Source organism: Pseudorasbora parva, chromosome 6 (genome assembly GCF_024679245.1).
Source record: "Pseudorasbora parva isolate DD20220531a chromosome 6, ASM2467924v1, whole genome shotgun sequence".
Lineage (NCBI taxonomy): Eukaryota > Metazoa > Chordata > Actinopteri > Cypriniformes > Gobionidae > Pseudorasbora > Pseudorasbora parva.
Window position 1 is genome coordinate 1,237,129 of NC_090177.1, and position 15,983 is coordinate 1,253,111.

The window sequence follows — 15,983 nt, forward strand, 5'->3', positions numbered from 1 at the left end:
AATTGCGAGTTAACTCATGACAATCATGCGATTAATCGCGAGTTAACTCATGACAACCATGCGATTGATCGCGAGTTAACTCGTGACCATCATGCGATTAATCGTGAGTTAACTTACGACAATCATGTAAATTAATCGCGATTAAATATTTTAATTGATTGACAGCCCTAGTAAAAATGCATTTTGAGAGACGTTTTGACAACTCAGAGCCACCATACATATTATTCTACCAAAAAAACTACAAATATTATTATATCACAGCTATAATTATAGCACATCAAGTCTCTGTAAAGCTGTGTGTGTGTGTGTGTGTGTGTGTGTGTGTGTGTGTGTGTGTGTGTGTTATCGGATCCATAGACATACTGCCAGTCTCTGTTCGGAATCAATTGATGTATGGAAATTGTTGGTCTTCTTTTTAATATGTGTCTCCAGTATCGCTAACAAAGCTCGGACACTAAAGTAATCTTTGAATCGGTCGGTGTGGATAATCCCGCTGGATAGAAACTCTCCTCTCTACGCGATCGCAGGAGTGGATGAACACAATATCTCCTCAGGACAAACAAACCATCCTCACTAGACGTCAATTTGTCTTGTTTTACGTTTTTTCCCCCTAACACATTCATTAATACGCATCGGACTCAGTGTGCAAGGTCTCTGTGCGTAATTCATTTTTCGGATCACGAATACGGAAAAACGCATGCGAAAATATCGGACTCAGTGTGCAAAGACCTTAAGAGGGATTATTAAAACTTTATCGTTATCTTTATAGTTATCGTCCTTGTTGTGAACGGACCTTTCAGGAATAATTAAGTCCCAAATAAATATCGCTGCATTAATCAACATGAACCGTATTTACACACACAACCGTTCACAGGAGTGTTTTCCACATGGTTATAATCTCTGCTGTGATTGGCTGCTGTGATTGTCCGTCTGTGCTGTGATTGGCTGTGCAGCTCCATCTCCAGTTCTCGTATTCTGTCGTCTCTCTGCTTGAGTTGCTCCTTCAGGTCTCGAATTTCCTCCAGATGACGATCCGAAACCTGCGAGGGTCAAACGCGGCAGGGTTTTAAAATCAGTGAAAATTTAAATTTTCTGATCTACATACAGTAGCTGCATTTTTTAAGACGTTATTCTCGAAATTAGGAGTTTCTGACTGTAATTCTGACTTTATTTCTCTTAGTACGAGTTTTTTTTCACAATTCTGACTTTATTTCTCGTTATTACGAGTTTCTCTCACAATTCTGACTATATTTCTCATTATTACGAGTTTAACTCGCATTCTGACTATTTCTCATTATTACGAGTTTCTCGCAATTCTGACTATTTCTCGTAATTATGAGTTTCTCTCGCAATTCTGACTTTATTTCTCGTTATTACGAGTTTCTCTCGCAATTCTGACTTTATTTCTCGTTATTACGAGTTTCTCTCGCAATTCTGACTATTTTTCGTAATGATGATTTTCTCTCGCATTCTGACTATTTCTCGTAATTATGATTTTCTCTCGCATTCTGACTATTTTTCGTAATTATCAGTTTCTTTCGCAATTCTGACTATTTCTCGTAATTATGAGTTTCTCTCGCAATTCTGACTTTATTTCTCTTTATTATGAGTTTCTCTCCCAATTCTGACTATTTCTCGTAATTATGATTTTCTCTCGCAATTCTGACTATTTTGCGTAATTATCAGTTTCTCTCGCAATTCTGACTATTTCTCGTAATTATGAGTTTCTCTCGCAATTCTGACTATTTATCGTAATTATGAGTTTCTCTCGCATTCTGACTATTTCTCTTTATTACGAGTTTCTCTCACAATTCTGACTATTTCTTGTTATTATGAGTTTCTCTCGCAATTCTGACTATTTCTTGTTATTATGAGTTTCTCTTGCATTCTGACTATTTCTCGTTATTATGAGTTTCCTTTGCATTCTGACTATTTCTCTTTATTACAAATTTCTCTAGCAATTCTGACTATTTCTCGTTATTATGAATTTCTCTCACAATTCGGACTTTATTTTTGGTAATTATAAGTTTGTCTCGCAATTCTGACTATTTCTAGTTATTACGAGTTTCTCTCGCAATTCTAACTATTTTGCGTAATTATCAGTTTCTCTCGCAATTCTGACTATTTCTCGTAATTATGAGTTTCTCGCAATTCTGACTTTATTTCTCGTTATTACGAGTTTCTCTCACAATTCTGACTTTATTTCTCTTTATTACGAGTTTAACTCGCATTCTGATTATTTCATAATTTATTTTTCGTAATTATGAGTTTTTCTCACAATTCTGACTAATGCTAGTTATTATGAGTTTCTCTCGCAATTCTGACTATTTTGCGTAATTATCAGTTTCTCTCGCAATTCTGACTATTTCTCGTAATTATGAGTTTATCTCGCAATTCTGACTATTTTTCGTAATTATGAGTTTCTCGCAATTCTGACTATTTCTCATAATTATGAGTTTCTCTCGCATTCTGATTATTTCTCGTTATTACGAGTTTCTCGCAATTCTGACTATTTCTCGTAATTATGAGTTTCTCTCGCAATTCTGACTGTAGGAGCTAAAATAGAATTTAGCTAAATAGAACTAATGTGTGTGTTAAATAATTAATTAATTAACTTTCAATGTTATGTGAGTTGGTGCCATCTAGGGGTTTTTGTGCCAAGTGAAAGGGCTGTAGATCCGCAGGAGATTGAAGTTGCCCCTAAAGACAGTATATCTCAAGTTTCCAGTTGTGGTTCCAGATCAAGAGCTTTTTCAGTTGCATCAGCAAGTTTACAGTTGGAAGCAGAAAGAGCGGCTATTTTAGCAAAGGTAGCTGCACTCAGGGAAAAACATGACTTGGAAGATAGAGAAGAAGCACTAGACAAAGAGAGGCAAACATTAAGGAAGAAACGTGAAGCTCTAGAACTTAAAGCACAGCTAGAAGCCTCGTCAGCCAGGCTTGCAGTCTTGATGTCCGCCAGTAAACATCATGGAGCCTCAGCAGCAACGGACTTAACAGCTAAGCCACATGTGAAGGTGCCAAGTGAAAGACAAATGGATAGGAATACAAGTGCCTATCATTCTGACATATCGTCAAAGAGTTATGCTTCAGAGTGTGAATTCCTTTCATTGGATAAAGTCTCTAAAGCCCTTTCTGCGGAGCAAACCCCAAGTGTTCGCCCCAAGGATGTGAAACCCAGGCCCATTCCGCAGCATTCGAATGTCCACATGACAGTCACCAAGAAAACCAAGGACGTTCAAGCACCTGGTCCAGTTAACCTCCATGCAAACTTAGCCAGTGCATCAAACGTGTCCGGGCACGTAGATCGGTCTTCAGAAAGCAATAAGGCAAGTACGAGTTCTGGTGTACATATGAACAGCTTGGTAAACATCCTTCGACGCCAAAATGACATAACATCCCTGCTAGTGAAGCAGCATCAGTTTTCAAGTCTTCCTCAGAGAGATATTCCAATCTTTGATGGTGATATTTTGAAGTACAGACCATTCATTAGAGCTTTCGAGTATGCCATTGAGCTAAAAACAGATAGCAGTGCTGACCGGTTGTACTTTCTTGATCAATATACCAGTGGCTTTCCCAGAGATCTGGTAAGAAGTTGTCTTCATATGACCCCAGATAAAGGTTATAAAAGGGCAAGAGATCTGCTACAAAACAACTTCGGAGATGAATTCAGTGTGTGTTCTGCATATATGAAGAGAGCATTAGATTGGCCTGCGATTAGACCTGAGGATTTCAAAGCCATGCAAGCCTTTGCCATATTTTTAAGGAGCTGTTTTAATGCAATGGAGGACATGAGTTACTCACATGAAATTAACTTGTCATCCAACATGAAAATCCTGGTCATGAAACTTCCTTACAAGCTGAGGGAGAGCTGGAGATCCTATGTGTGGGAATTTCAGGATAATCAGAAATGTAGGCCTCAATTCAAAGATCTTGTCCTATTTGTTGAGAAGCAAATAAAAGTGGCTTCAGACCCAGTATTTGGAGATATTCAAGACAAGCCTACAAGCAGAATTAAAGACAAGTTCCCCATTAAAGTCAAGCCCAAGTCTGGTGGAGGTACATTTGCAACTAGAGTATCTTCTCCAGCTTCCCAGTCTACTCAGCAGTCCTCTAACGACAGCCATTGGCGAGTCTTGTGCCATTTGTGTAAAAGCAGTAATCACACGTTGGAACTGTGTAACCTATTCAAGAAGAAGAAACACTGTGATAAGATAGACTTCCTCAAAGGAAAGGGAATCTGTTTTGGGTGTCTACGTCAAGGTCACCTCAGCAAATACTGTATGAAGAGACTCACCTGTGCATCATGTTCTAAACTGCACCCAAGTGTCCTCCACATCGAGCAAAAGGTAAATCCAGAAAAGACACTTGACACAAAAGAAACCGTGAACTCCTCTGCTGTTATGAGACCAGCTGGTGGGCAGGGGCATATTGGGGCCGGTCTAAATGATAATGTCCTTTCAGTGGTTCCAGTAAAAGTCAAAGCTGTTAAGGGTGACAAGATTATCCCAGTTTACGCTTTCATAGACCCAGGAAGTTCTGCTACCTTTTGTACAGAGCGTCTGATGTCTCAGTTGAATGTCAAAGGTAAAAGAATCAATATCCTGTTGAAAACAATGAGTCATGAGAAGTCCATGCCAACTAATGTAATTACAGGATTAGAGATTTCTGGATTGGATAAAAATAATTTTATACAATTGCCTGATGTGTTCACGCAAAAGGAGATGCCAGTCACCACGGAAAACATACCCACAAAAAAGGATCTTGCTAGATGGCCATACCTGCAGAAAATTGATATCCCTGAGATTGATGGTAACATTGAGCTACTAATAGGAACCAATGCCTCGAAGGTCATAGAACCATGGGAGATCATAAACAGTCAAGGTGAGGGCCCTTATGCAGTCAAGATGTTGGTTGGATGGGTAGTCAATGGACCTGTAAGAGGAGGAGAGCCCAGTAAATGTACTGACTGTCCCTCTGTTGCCATAAATAGAGTTTCTGTAGCAAATCTGGAAAAGCTGCTGATTAGTCAGTACAATCATGACTTTAACGAAAAGGCTTCAGATGAAAAACGTGAAATGTCATTCGATGACAAAAAGTTTCTTAAAATTGCAAATGAGTCAGTCTCACTATTGGATGGACACTACACACTTAATTTGCCTTTTAGGAAAGATGATGTGTTAATGCCCAACAACCGTTATGTGGCCATGCAACGTCTTCTGAGTCTAAAAAGAAAGTTCAAAAGAAATGATTCATTCCATAAAGAGTACACATCTTTTCTCAATGACATGATAAATACAGGATATGCTGAGGTGGTCCCACAGGAAGAGGTAGATCAAGTGGAAGGAAGAACCTGGTATATTCCACATCATGCAGTCTACCACCCTAAGAAGAATAAACTTAGAGTTGTGTTTGACTATGGTGCAACATATCAAGGTGTCTCTCTGAACACAGAACTGCTGCAAGGGCCTGACCTTACCAACTCAATGGTTGGAGTCTTGATTAGGTTTTGTCAAGAGCCCGTCGCAATGATGGCTGACATAACATCTATGTTCCACCAGGTTAGAGTTTCAAAAGCAGACGTGAACTTCCTACGCTTCTTGTGGTGGCCAGGAGGAGACATTGAGCAAAGTCCTATAGACCATCGTATGTTAGTGCACTTGTTTGGAGCAGTCTCTTCTCCTAGCTGTGCTAGCTTTGCCTTGCGAAGAACTGCAGAAGACAACCGTCATTTTAGAGCTCAGGTAACCAATACAGTCATGCATAATTTTTATGTTGATGATTGTCTAGTATCTCTGCCCGTGGCACAGGAAGCAGTTCAACTGAGATCAGACCTGGTGGATTTGTGCAGCTTGGGAGGGTTTCAACTCACCAAGTGGGTGAGTAATAGTAGAACTGTTTTGTCTGCTATTGAGGAGGAGCATAGAGGGAATAACATCAGGTCCTTAGATTTAGACAAGGACAGGCTACCAGTCGACCATGCCTTGGGACTCCAGTGGAACGTGGAAGATGACACCTTTAGATTTAACATCACACTGAATGAAAAGCCCCATACCCGTAGAGGTATTCTTTCTATGGTGAGCTCTATCTTTGACCCTCTTGGAATCTTAGCACCCCTCACTCTTCCAGCCAAACAATTCTTACAGCAGTTATGCAAAGAAGGCTATGGATGGGACAAGCCGGTATCCACATCTCAGTCTAGACAATGGCTTAGTTGGATTCATGACCTACCCAAGTTGGCAGCCTTCAGTGTGCCACGCTGTAAAAAACCCAGTGGATTCGGGGAGCCTCAGTCCTTTCAGTTACATCATTTTGCTGATGCCAGCGAACTTGGATACGGAACTGTAAGTTACATCAAGATGACCAATGAGCAAGGTAACATTCAGGTGTCTTTCATGATTGGAAAAGCAAGAGTAGCCCCTTTAAAGCAGTTGACAATACCACGACTTGAGTTGGCAGCTGCTGTGTTGTCTGTCAAAGTAGACAAGATGCTTCGGTCAGAATTGCAACTTCCATTGAAAATGTCACTATTCTGGACGGATAGTCAGGCAGTGTTAAAGTACATAGCCAGTGACAGTGCACGATTTCACACTTATGTTGCCAATAGAGTATCATTCATAAGAGAAAACACCAGCACCCAACAATGGAGATATGTGTCCAGCAGAGATAATCCCGCAGATGATGCCTCCAGGGGACTGAGCATACCGATGTTTCTGGAAAGTAAACGATGGATATGTGGACCTAAATTCCTCTGGCAACCAGAACACAGTTGGCCTACAGAAGTGTATAAACAAGAGCCAATCAGACAGGATGACCCAGAGGTCAAAGGTTTTGCCATAGTGTGTAACATGGTTACTCAAAATGAACAGAGTCCTACTCAAAAACTTCTCTCTTACTTCTCAGATTGGACCAGATTGCTTAAAGCTGTTGCTTGGTACCAGAAGCTTGGAGACAACCTGCTAGCTCTCGCTACAAAAAGGAAGGAACTGTCCACTAATGTCTGCACTCGTTCTAGCCATGGTAAATTGGCTTCCCAGCTGCTTATCTTCAGATCAACACTTGGTGGTCAGTTTCTAGCAATGAAAGACCTTGGGAGAGCGGAGAAAGCAGTCGTATCCTATACTCAAAGGCAAGCTTTCCCAAATGAACTTGAGAAATTAAAAGTTACCCCACACAATGTTTTAAAAAGGAGTACCCTCTACAAACTTGACCCAATAATAAAGGATGGATTACTGAGAGTAGGAGGACGACTGTCAAGGGCGACAATGTCGGAAGATATGAAGCATCCCATCATTCTTCCGAAACATTCTCACACGTCCTATTTGTTACTTCGCCACATCCATGAAAGGTATGGGCACTGTGGAAGAAATTATATTCTTGCCCAGTTGCGTAAGAAATTCTGGATCATTAATGGCAACACAGCAGCAAGAAAAATAATTTCTAAATGTGTGTCATGTAGACGCCTGAAAGGCAAAACCGAGGAGCAAAAGATGGCTAATTTGCCAAAAGAAAGAACTCAACCAGATCTTCCAGCATTCACAAATGTGGGAATGGACTATTTTGGTCCAATAGAAACAAAAAGAGGAAGAAGTTGTATCAAAAGATATGGCGTACTTTTTACATGCTTATCATCCAGAGCCGTTCATATTGAAATGGCCAGCTCCCTGGACACTGACTCCTGTATCCATGCTTTAAGAAGATTCATATGTAGGAGAAGCCAGGTAAAACATATTTGGTCTGACAATGGTACCAATCTCGTAGGTGCATATAGAGAACTCAAAAAAGCTTTCACTAATCTGAACAGCAGTAAGATTCAAAACGCCATGCTCAAAAGGGGAATCGACTGGAGTTTCAACCCACCAGGGGCTTCTCACCATGGTGGTGTATGGGAGAGACTAATCAGGTCAGCCAGATGGGTCTTAAATTCTCTCCTACGCCAACAAGTTGTAGACGACGAGAGTCTCCAGACATTGTTTTGTGAAGTTGAGGCAATTCTTAACAACCGCCCTATCACCACTGTATCTTCTGACCCTTTCGACCTGGAGGCTCTTACACCTAACCACCTTATCTTGCATAACTCACAACCCGTCCTACCTCCCGGTGAGTTTTCCAAATCTGACTCGTACACCAGGCGCCGGTGGAAACAAGTGCAATACTTGGCAGACTTGTTCTGGAGGAGATGGACACAGGAGTATTTGACACTAATGCAAGAAAGACAAAAGTGGTCTAAAGCAAGAACTAATCTCCAAGTTGGAGATATTGTGGTGGTGGTTGACCCTAGTTCTCCACGTGCATCATGGCCGCTTGCAAGAATACTAGAAACAAAACCTGATTCACATGGGATGGTCCGGTCAGTCAAAATCCAGACAAAGACAAGCATAATAGAGCGGCCTATCACAAAGCTGTGCCTATTATTAAAAGAAGATGATCAATAAAGATCAGATAAAAGGAAAGTATATATTTCTTTATTTTCACTTGTTATTGTTGAATTAAAGATCATTTTTAGCTCCTTTTGTAAATAAAAGTAAATGCTTAAGGTTAAGCTTAAGCCATTTAGGGGCCGGATTGTAGGAGCTAAAATAGAATTTAGCTAAATAGAACTAATGTATGTGTTAAATAATTAATTAATTAACTTTCAATGTTATGTGAGTTGGTGCCATCTAGGGGTAGAAGCTGGAGAGGCTGAGGCCTTTGGAATAAAGGACCTGGGACTTCCTCTGAGGGCGTGGCCAGAACAGGAAGTGGCAGTCTTTGACCTCATGGCCTAACAGACAGACTTCTTCAATCCTAGTTATATCTTGTTAATCCTTTATTTTTTTGATACTTTGATCTTTTGGTTTTTTGATTTTGGATATCCGCAGTTTTTTGTAATAAATATTTTTTCGTTTGAACACGTTGGAAAGTGAGCGTCAAGGCTTGTTTTTGTTCAGCCACCAAAGTGGATATATCCCTATATACCCACTACACTGACTATTTCTTGTAATTATGAGTTTCTTGCAATTCTGACTTTATTTCTCGTTATTACGAGTTTAACTCGCATTCTGATTATTTCTCGTAATTATGAGTTTCTCGCAATTCTGACTATTTCTCGTAATTATGAGTTTCTCTCGCAATTCTGACTATTTCTCCTAATTATGAGTTTCTCGCAATTCTGACTTTATTTTTCGTTATTACGAGTTTAACTCGCATTCTGACTATTTCTCGTTATTACGAGTTTCTCTTGCATTCTGACTATTTATATATATTTCTTTCTTTCTATTATATCAGATACAATTTTAATCTGTGATATTCTCATGTTACACTGTACCCCACCTATGGGCACTGCAAAAAATGCTCTTCTTACTTTGTAATTTTGTTACTAAGTAAGAAGAGTAACAAAAGAGTAACTTTATAAGGTAAGCTTTATAAAGAGCTTTGTAACTTTTCTACAAGTATTTAAATGAGTTTAAGTTAGTCGTATGCTAGTATGTCAGATGGAGCGTCACTGACTGGCTTAAACCATGATGGCATAATGTGCATTTATACAACTATAATACAATAATGAGGCGACATAAAGAAGGACATTTACTTTTGATACTGAAGTACTTTTGAAAACAAATACTTCTGTACTTTTACTGCAGTAAAAATCTGTTTTTACAACTTTCACTTGTAACGGAGTAATATTTGACCAGCAGTACTTTTACTCCAGTAATGAAGTTGTGTGCTTTGTCCAGCTCTCAGGGTCCCAGCGGGGTCTTAAAAAGTCTTTCATTTCAAAATCAAAATATAAGGCCTTAAAAAGTCTTAAATTCGTGGAAGCATTGAGTTCTAGATCTTAAATAATGCTAAGCAGGTCTTAATTTGCCTACGTCCATGTAACGCTACCTCTAATGCTCATTAAAATGCTCCCACAGTGCGTGTGTGTGTTTGTGTTTATTCCGTGGTGTTGTAGTTCTTTCTTTCGCTAGTCCAACTATTGTTCGCTGTATTACAACTACAAATAAGGCTAACATCCATCTTATATCGCGGCCAATCAGCTTTCGTGTTATTGGCACAAGCCTCTTTCAGATCGTACCCCACAGACGCATAAAACGGATTTTATTCTTCAGCTGACGATTCCTCCAGTTCTGCGATCGCGAATCTTTCTCATCATCTTACATAATGACCAAATAAAAGTATGATATAGCCGATAGCACTAAAAAGAGTTAATAAAAGTGATGTAAACCACGACAGCCTCAGACGGCGTGTGTTTGCTGCCTGTCAGCGCTCGAGCGAGTGTACAGAATATATTTTTTAGGCTTATTAACACTTTGAACGATCAAACACACACATTATTATGCATATGTCCATAACCTAACTTGAGTAAAAAAGTGTTGGACGTGTCAGTAAGTACCGGATCTGTGCATTAGTAAGTTCTCAAAGTGAAAGCAAACTAATATAGCTCTTGTCTGTGTGTAAATGTTACACAAACAACAACACAAACGGGGAAAACGGCACTAACACGTAGAGCACTGTTTGTAGATATGTATCTTTGTGTTATATTATTTTTTTTGTCTTTTTGTCAGTTGTTTATAAGTATATGTTTTATTACTGACCAATTGCTTGATTAGCCTACTTAATTACTTTACAACTTTTTACTTATACACTGTAAAAAAATTGTTTGTTTAACTTATAAAAGTAAGTAGCCTGGTTGCCTTAAAATGTTGAGTTTACTGAAATTAAAAATTTGAGTTGAAACAATGAAGGAAATTAGTTTAATAAATAGAAACTCTTAATATTTTTGTATCTGAACCACATAAAGAATGTGATAAATCATGAAAAAAGCACTATTTGGCTGCGTCATCACAAATAAAACACACAATTACCCAATATGCTTACAAAATCTGTTAATAATATTATAATAAAGGTTGCCGAATCTCAAAAAAATGTTCATTGTATTAACTCAAAATTTAAATTTCAATGAACTAAAAATTTTAAGGCAAGCAGGTAACTTTTTTTCTAAATATTTTTTTACAGTGTACTAAAGAGCACATTGCTGTGGTTTACTTTAAAGATTTTGGTCATTTTTCCGACCCTAAGCTATCGTGTTATTAAAGATAGATAGCACACCACTGGACCAGCACGTTTTTGTAGCTAATACTAAACAAGATTCATGCATTTTGTTTGTTTTATTGCCATATATGACTACTGTGCATCATGGTCATGGTTATTATTATAATATATAATAATTATATATTATATATATTATATAAGTGACCACCACAAAATAAAAAATTATAATAATTTTGATCTTAAAACACCAAAAAAATCTAACGTGTACATATAATCCTGGTGGGATGCTATGAATAAGTGCAAGTCTACTAATAGTTCAATTTAAATAATTTAATTTGCTTTGCAAGTAATTTAGTGATTCTGTGAATATGTTTTTTTTATTGTGCGATATAGGTCTTAAATTTAATTCATAATGGTCTTAAAAAGGTCTAAAAAACCTCTTAACCCTCTGGTCCTCTTCGGTCAAAAATGACCGAAACATTTTACGGTTTGAAATTTTAATTTCTTTTGGTTTAGCAGAATGGGATGACACTTGGTGACTTTTGTTGCATTAGCTATGTGAACACACACAAAAAGCAAGGAGGTGATTCAGATATGTTAAATGGTCGTAAAAATAAATAGTCACACTTGTCTCCTTCGCGGTCAAAAATGACCGCCTTAGGAAATTAATGGGAAATACGCAAAAACACAAAAACTCTTTTGGTGATACAAACCACAAATAAGCCATGAACCAGTAAAAAGTGCATAGCAATGTAGGGGTGACACTCTAAAATATCAAAAGTGCAAAATAGACCCCCCCCCCCACACACACACACACACACATATGAATAGTGCGACTAGAACACAGAGCACATTTTTGCAAATGTGTGAAACAAAATCAATAATTCAGCCACAAAGCATTAAAAAAAGCAAAAACAACAAGGAAGAGGTTACACTCTAAAACATCAAGACTTCAAAACAGACACACACACACACATGTAAACACGCTCAGACACACACAGACACAAACCACAATAATATACACAAACAAATGAACTGGTTTGGCTGTTATCAATGTGGTCAAATTGAGCCAAAAGTTTCAAATAAGAGGTTAAAATCAGATCTATTATGCAGTGATAAAACATACCTGTTCATTTTTGTCACATTATTATTGAATTTTAATGTTATATGTTCAAAATGTTCTCCTCTGTGCTCAGGTTTGAATGTGTAACGGATTCACAGAGGCAGGATTCAATTGCAAGTAACTCAGTTTATTGACAGAATAGTGTCACAGAAGTCAAAACTCAGAACACTGAAGAAGTCCGGATAAGACGGAGCAGTGAGAGAGGCTCTGTTTGGCGACACGGGCAGGCTGTGAGCAGCTGTGACTCGGGAGGTCGGTACAGGTATTCCGGGAAGGGATCCAGCATTTCACGGAAGGGGGAAACGACAACCAACACGGAGACACAAGGGGAAACATCCAACAACGCTCTGACAAAGACAAGAGAGAAACAGAGAGACTAAATAGTGTGAAGGTGATGAGTTGCAGCTGGTGCAGGTGATCAGCCACAGGTGCGTGATGAGCCAATCCCAGGCTCCGCCCTCACCTACATTCAACATGCACCCAAGAGTGAGACAGGGAATCCATGAACCGTGACAGTACCCCTCCCCCTAGGAGCGTCCCCTGACGCTCCCAGCCGACCTTACCTGTTGATTGTAATCATCAATAAGGGAGTGATCCAGAATGTCCCTAGCAGGAACCCAACTTCTCTCCTCCGGACCGTAACCTTCCCAGTCCACCAAGTACTGGAAACCGCGTCCCCTCCGTCTAGAATCCAGAATGCGATTAACCGAATAAGTTGGTTCCCCATCTACGAGTCGCGGCGGTGGGGGAACCGGGACTGGCGGATTAAGGTGGGAGTGAAAAACAGGTTTGATTTTGGATACATGGAAGGCGGGATGAATCCTCCTGTACGCCGGAGGGAGTTTGAGGCGGACTGTCACCGGACTAATGATCTTGGTGACAGTGAACGGGCCGATAAATTTGGGAGCAAGTTTATTAGATACGGAGCGGAGAGGAATGTTCTTGGTAGAAAGCCACACTTTTTGACCGACGACGTAAACGGGAGGCTTAGACCGGTGGCGATCGGCTTTAGCCTTGGTGCGCGCTCCCACCTGGAGCAGAGTCTCACGGGCTCTGGTCCATGTGCGATGACACCTCTGGATAAAGGCGTGAACAGAGGGGACCGCGACCTCGGAATCCAGACTAGGAAAAATAGGTGGCTGGTAACCTACACTACACTCAAATGGCGAAAGGCCCGTAGATGACACTGGTAACGAGTTATGAGCGTACTCAACCATAGAGAGTTGCTGGCTCCAGGATGAAGGATTCTTGGATACCAAACATCGCAACACTCTTTCCAGATCCTGATTGGCTCTCTCGGTCTGACCGTTGCTTTGGGGGTGATAACCCGAAGACAGACTAACCGTGGCTCCTAGTAATTTACAAAACTCCTGCCAAAATTTGGACACAAATTGGGAACCTCTGTCGGAGACCACGTCCATCGGGAGGCCATGTAACCGAAAGACGTGGTCTACTACAGATACCGCTGTCTCCTTGGCTGAGGGTAATTTGGGCAAGGGAATTAAATGTGCTGCCTTCGAGAATCGGTCCACGACGGTCAAAACGACCGTCTTGCCCTGGGAGGGCGGGAGGGCGGTAACAAAATCTAGAGCGATGTGGGACCAGGGTCTCGAAGGAACAGACAACGGCTGAAGTAACCCATGGGGAGGTTGGTTAGATGTCTTACCAACCGCACAGACCGAGCAAGCCAAAACAAAACTGCGAATGTCGCGAGCCATAAGTGGCCACCAAAATCGTTGCTTTATTAAACTGCAAGTGCGGTTTACCCCTGGATGACAAGCAATGTTGGAGCAGTGACCCCATTTGAGGACCTCGGATCTTAACCCCTCCGGAACGAACAAACAACTCGGTGGGCCGCCAGGCGGGGGCGTTACCCCTTCTAAGGCCACTTTGACCTTCGATTCGATCTCCCATGTGAGTGTAGAGATAACTATCTTCTCTGGCAAAATACACTCGGGAGTAACCGGCGTTCGGAAGCATCAAAAATACGAGATGCTCTCTGTTACCAATGTCATAATTGCGTTCGGCAGGAGAAAGACGATGGGAGAAAAACGCGCACGGGTGCATCTTGTCATCTGAGGGAGAGCGCTGTGAAAGAACCGCTCCTACCCCCACCTCTGACGCGTCGACCTCTACCACGAACTGACGTGTGGAATCAGGGGCGACTAAGATGGGAGCCGAAACAAAGCGGCTTTTGAGTTTGGCGAATACAGCCTCGGCTGTATCGGACCACCTGAACGTCGTTCGGGGAGAGGTCAAGGCAGTCAGAGGTGCGGCTAGTTGGCTGAAATTGCGAATAAAACGCCGATAGAAATTGGCGAACCCCAGAAACCTCTGTAGGGCCTTACGGGAATCTGGACTTGGCCAATCCATCACAGCCTTAACCTTGTCGGGATCCATGCGCATTCCCTCCGATGACACGATGTACCCTAAAAAAGGAACAGACTGTGCATGAAAAGCGCATTTCTCCGCCTTGACAAAAAGCCCATTCTCTAGCAACCTCTGAAGCACTCGTCTGACGTGTCGAACATGTTCCTGGAGAGACGAAGAAAAAATCAAAATGTCATCCAGGTAGACATATATGAATTGGTCGACCATGTCTCTCAACACATCATTGACGAGTGCCTGGAAAACCGCTGGGGAGTTGGAAAGGCCGAAAGGCATGACCAAATATTCAAAATGCCCCCTGGGGGTGTTAAATGCGGTTTTCCATTCATCCCCCTCCCTGATGCGAACCAAATGATAAGCGTTACGTAAGTCCAACTTCGTGAAGACGGATGCTCCCTGTAACCTCTCGAAAGCTGAAGACATCAACGGCAAAGGATAGGTATTCTTTACCGTGATGTTATTCAGCCCTCGGTAATCAATGCAAGGTCGCAGAGAACCATCCTTCTTCCCCACGAAGAAGAACCCCGCCCCCGCTGGAGAAGAGGAAGGGCGGATGAATTTGGAGGCTAGAGAATCAGAAATATATTTCTCCATGGCCTCCCTCTCTGGAATAGAAAGAGAGTATAGTTTGCCCTTAGGCGGAGACTTACCTGGGAGTAAATCTATAGCACAGTCATAGGGACGATGCGGAGGAAGAGAAGCAGCTCGGGACTTACTGAACACTTCCTTCAGGTCGAGGTACTCCTGAGGCACGTTAGACAGATTCACTGTCTCACTCTGAAAAACAGAACGAGAAACAGACGAACAAGCAGACACCAAACAAGACTCATAACATTTATCACTCCACGCAGACACAGAGTTTTGTCCCCAGTCAACCCTTGGATTGTGTAACTCCAGCCAAGGGTGACCGAGGACAACGGGAGCCAAAGGGGAGTCCAGGATGAAAAATGAAATGCGTTCAGTGTGGTTGCCGGAAGTGATCAGTGTAAGTGGTTCAGTGGTGAATGAAATGTCAGGGAGAACTTGTCCGTTGAGTGCGTTGACAGAAATGGTGTTTTTGAGTGCAATGATGGGTATGTTGAGTTTATGAGCGAGGGCAGAGTCAATGAAGTTACCTTCCGCTCCCGAGTCGAGGAGGGCGAGGCTGGAATAATCCTGAGCTGCCCACAGCAATCTCACCGGGAGGAGAGTGGAGGATGAGGTCTTTTCCACGGAGATCCCGCCCGACAGTAGCCTTCCTCTTACCGCCGGGCGTGGTCTTTTACCGGGCAGGAGTCTAGCAGGTGTCCGTTCCCGCCGCAGTACAGGCAAAGACCACGGGATCTCCGTCTTGCCTTCTCCTCCCGGGAGACCCGAGCTCGACCCACCTGCATGGGCTCCGGGTCGAAGGTGTAGCTGACCGCATCCGTAGCGCTGGCCTGAGGGCATTCGACACTCCCAT

At 41.6% G+C, this 15,983-nt stretch overlaps 1 protein-coding gene across 1 annotated transcript in view; it reads right to left on the minus strand.

Annotated features, from left to right (window-relative positions):
• Positions 1–350: 350 nt before the first annotated feature.
• coro2ab (coronin 2Ab) overlaps positions 351–15,983 on the minus strand; it is a 38,497-nt gene continuing 22,864 nt past the window's right edge. Inside the window, exon 11 of the mRNA XM_067447099.1 lies at positions 351–1,040. Within this exon, the coding sequence (XP_067303200.1) occupies positions 837–1,040 (204 nt within the window). The 3' untranslated portion in view covers positions 351–836. The remainder of the gene's footprint in view (positions 1,041–15,983) is intronic.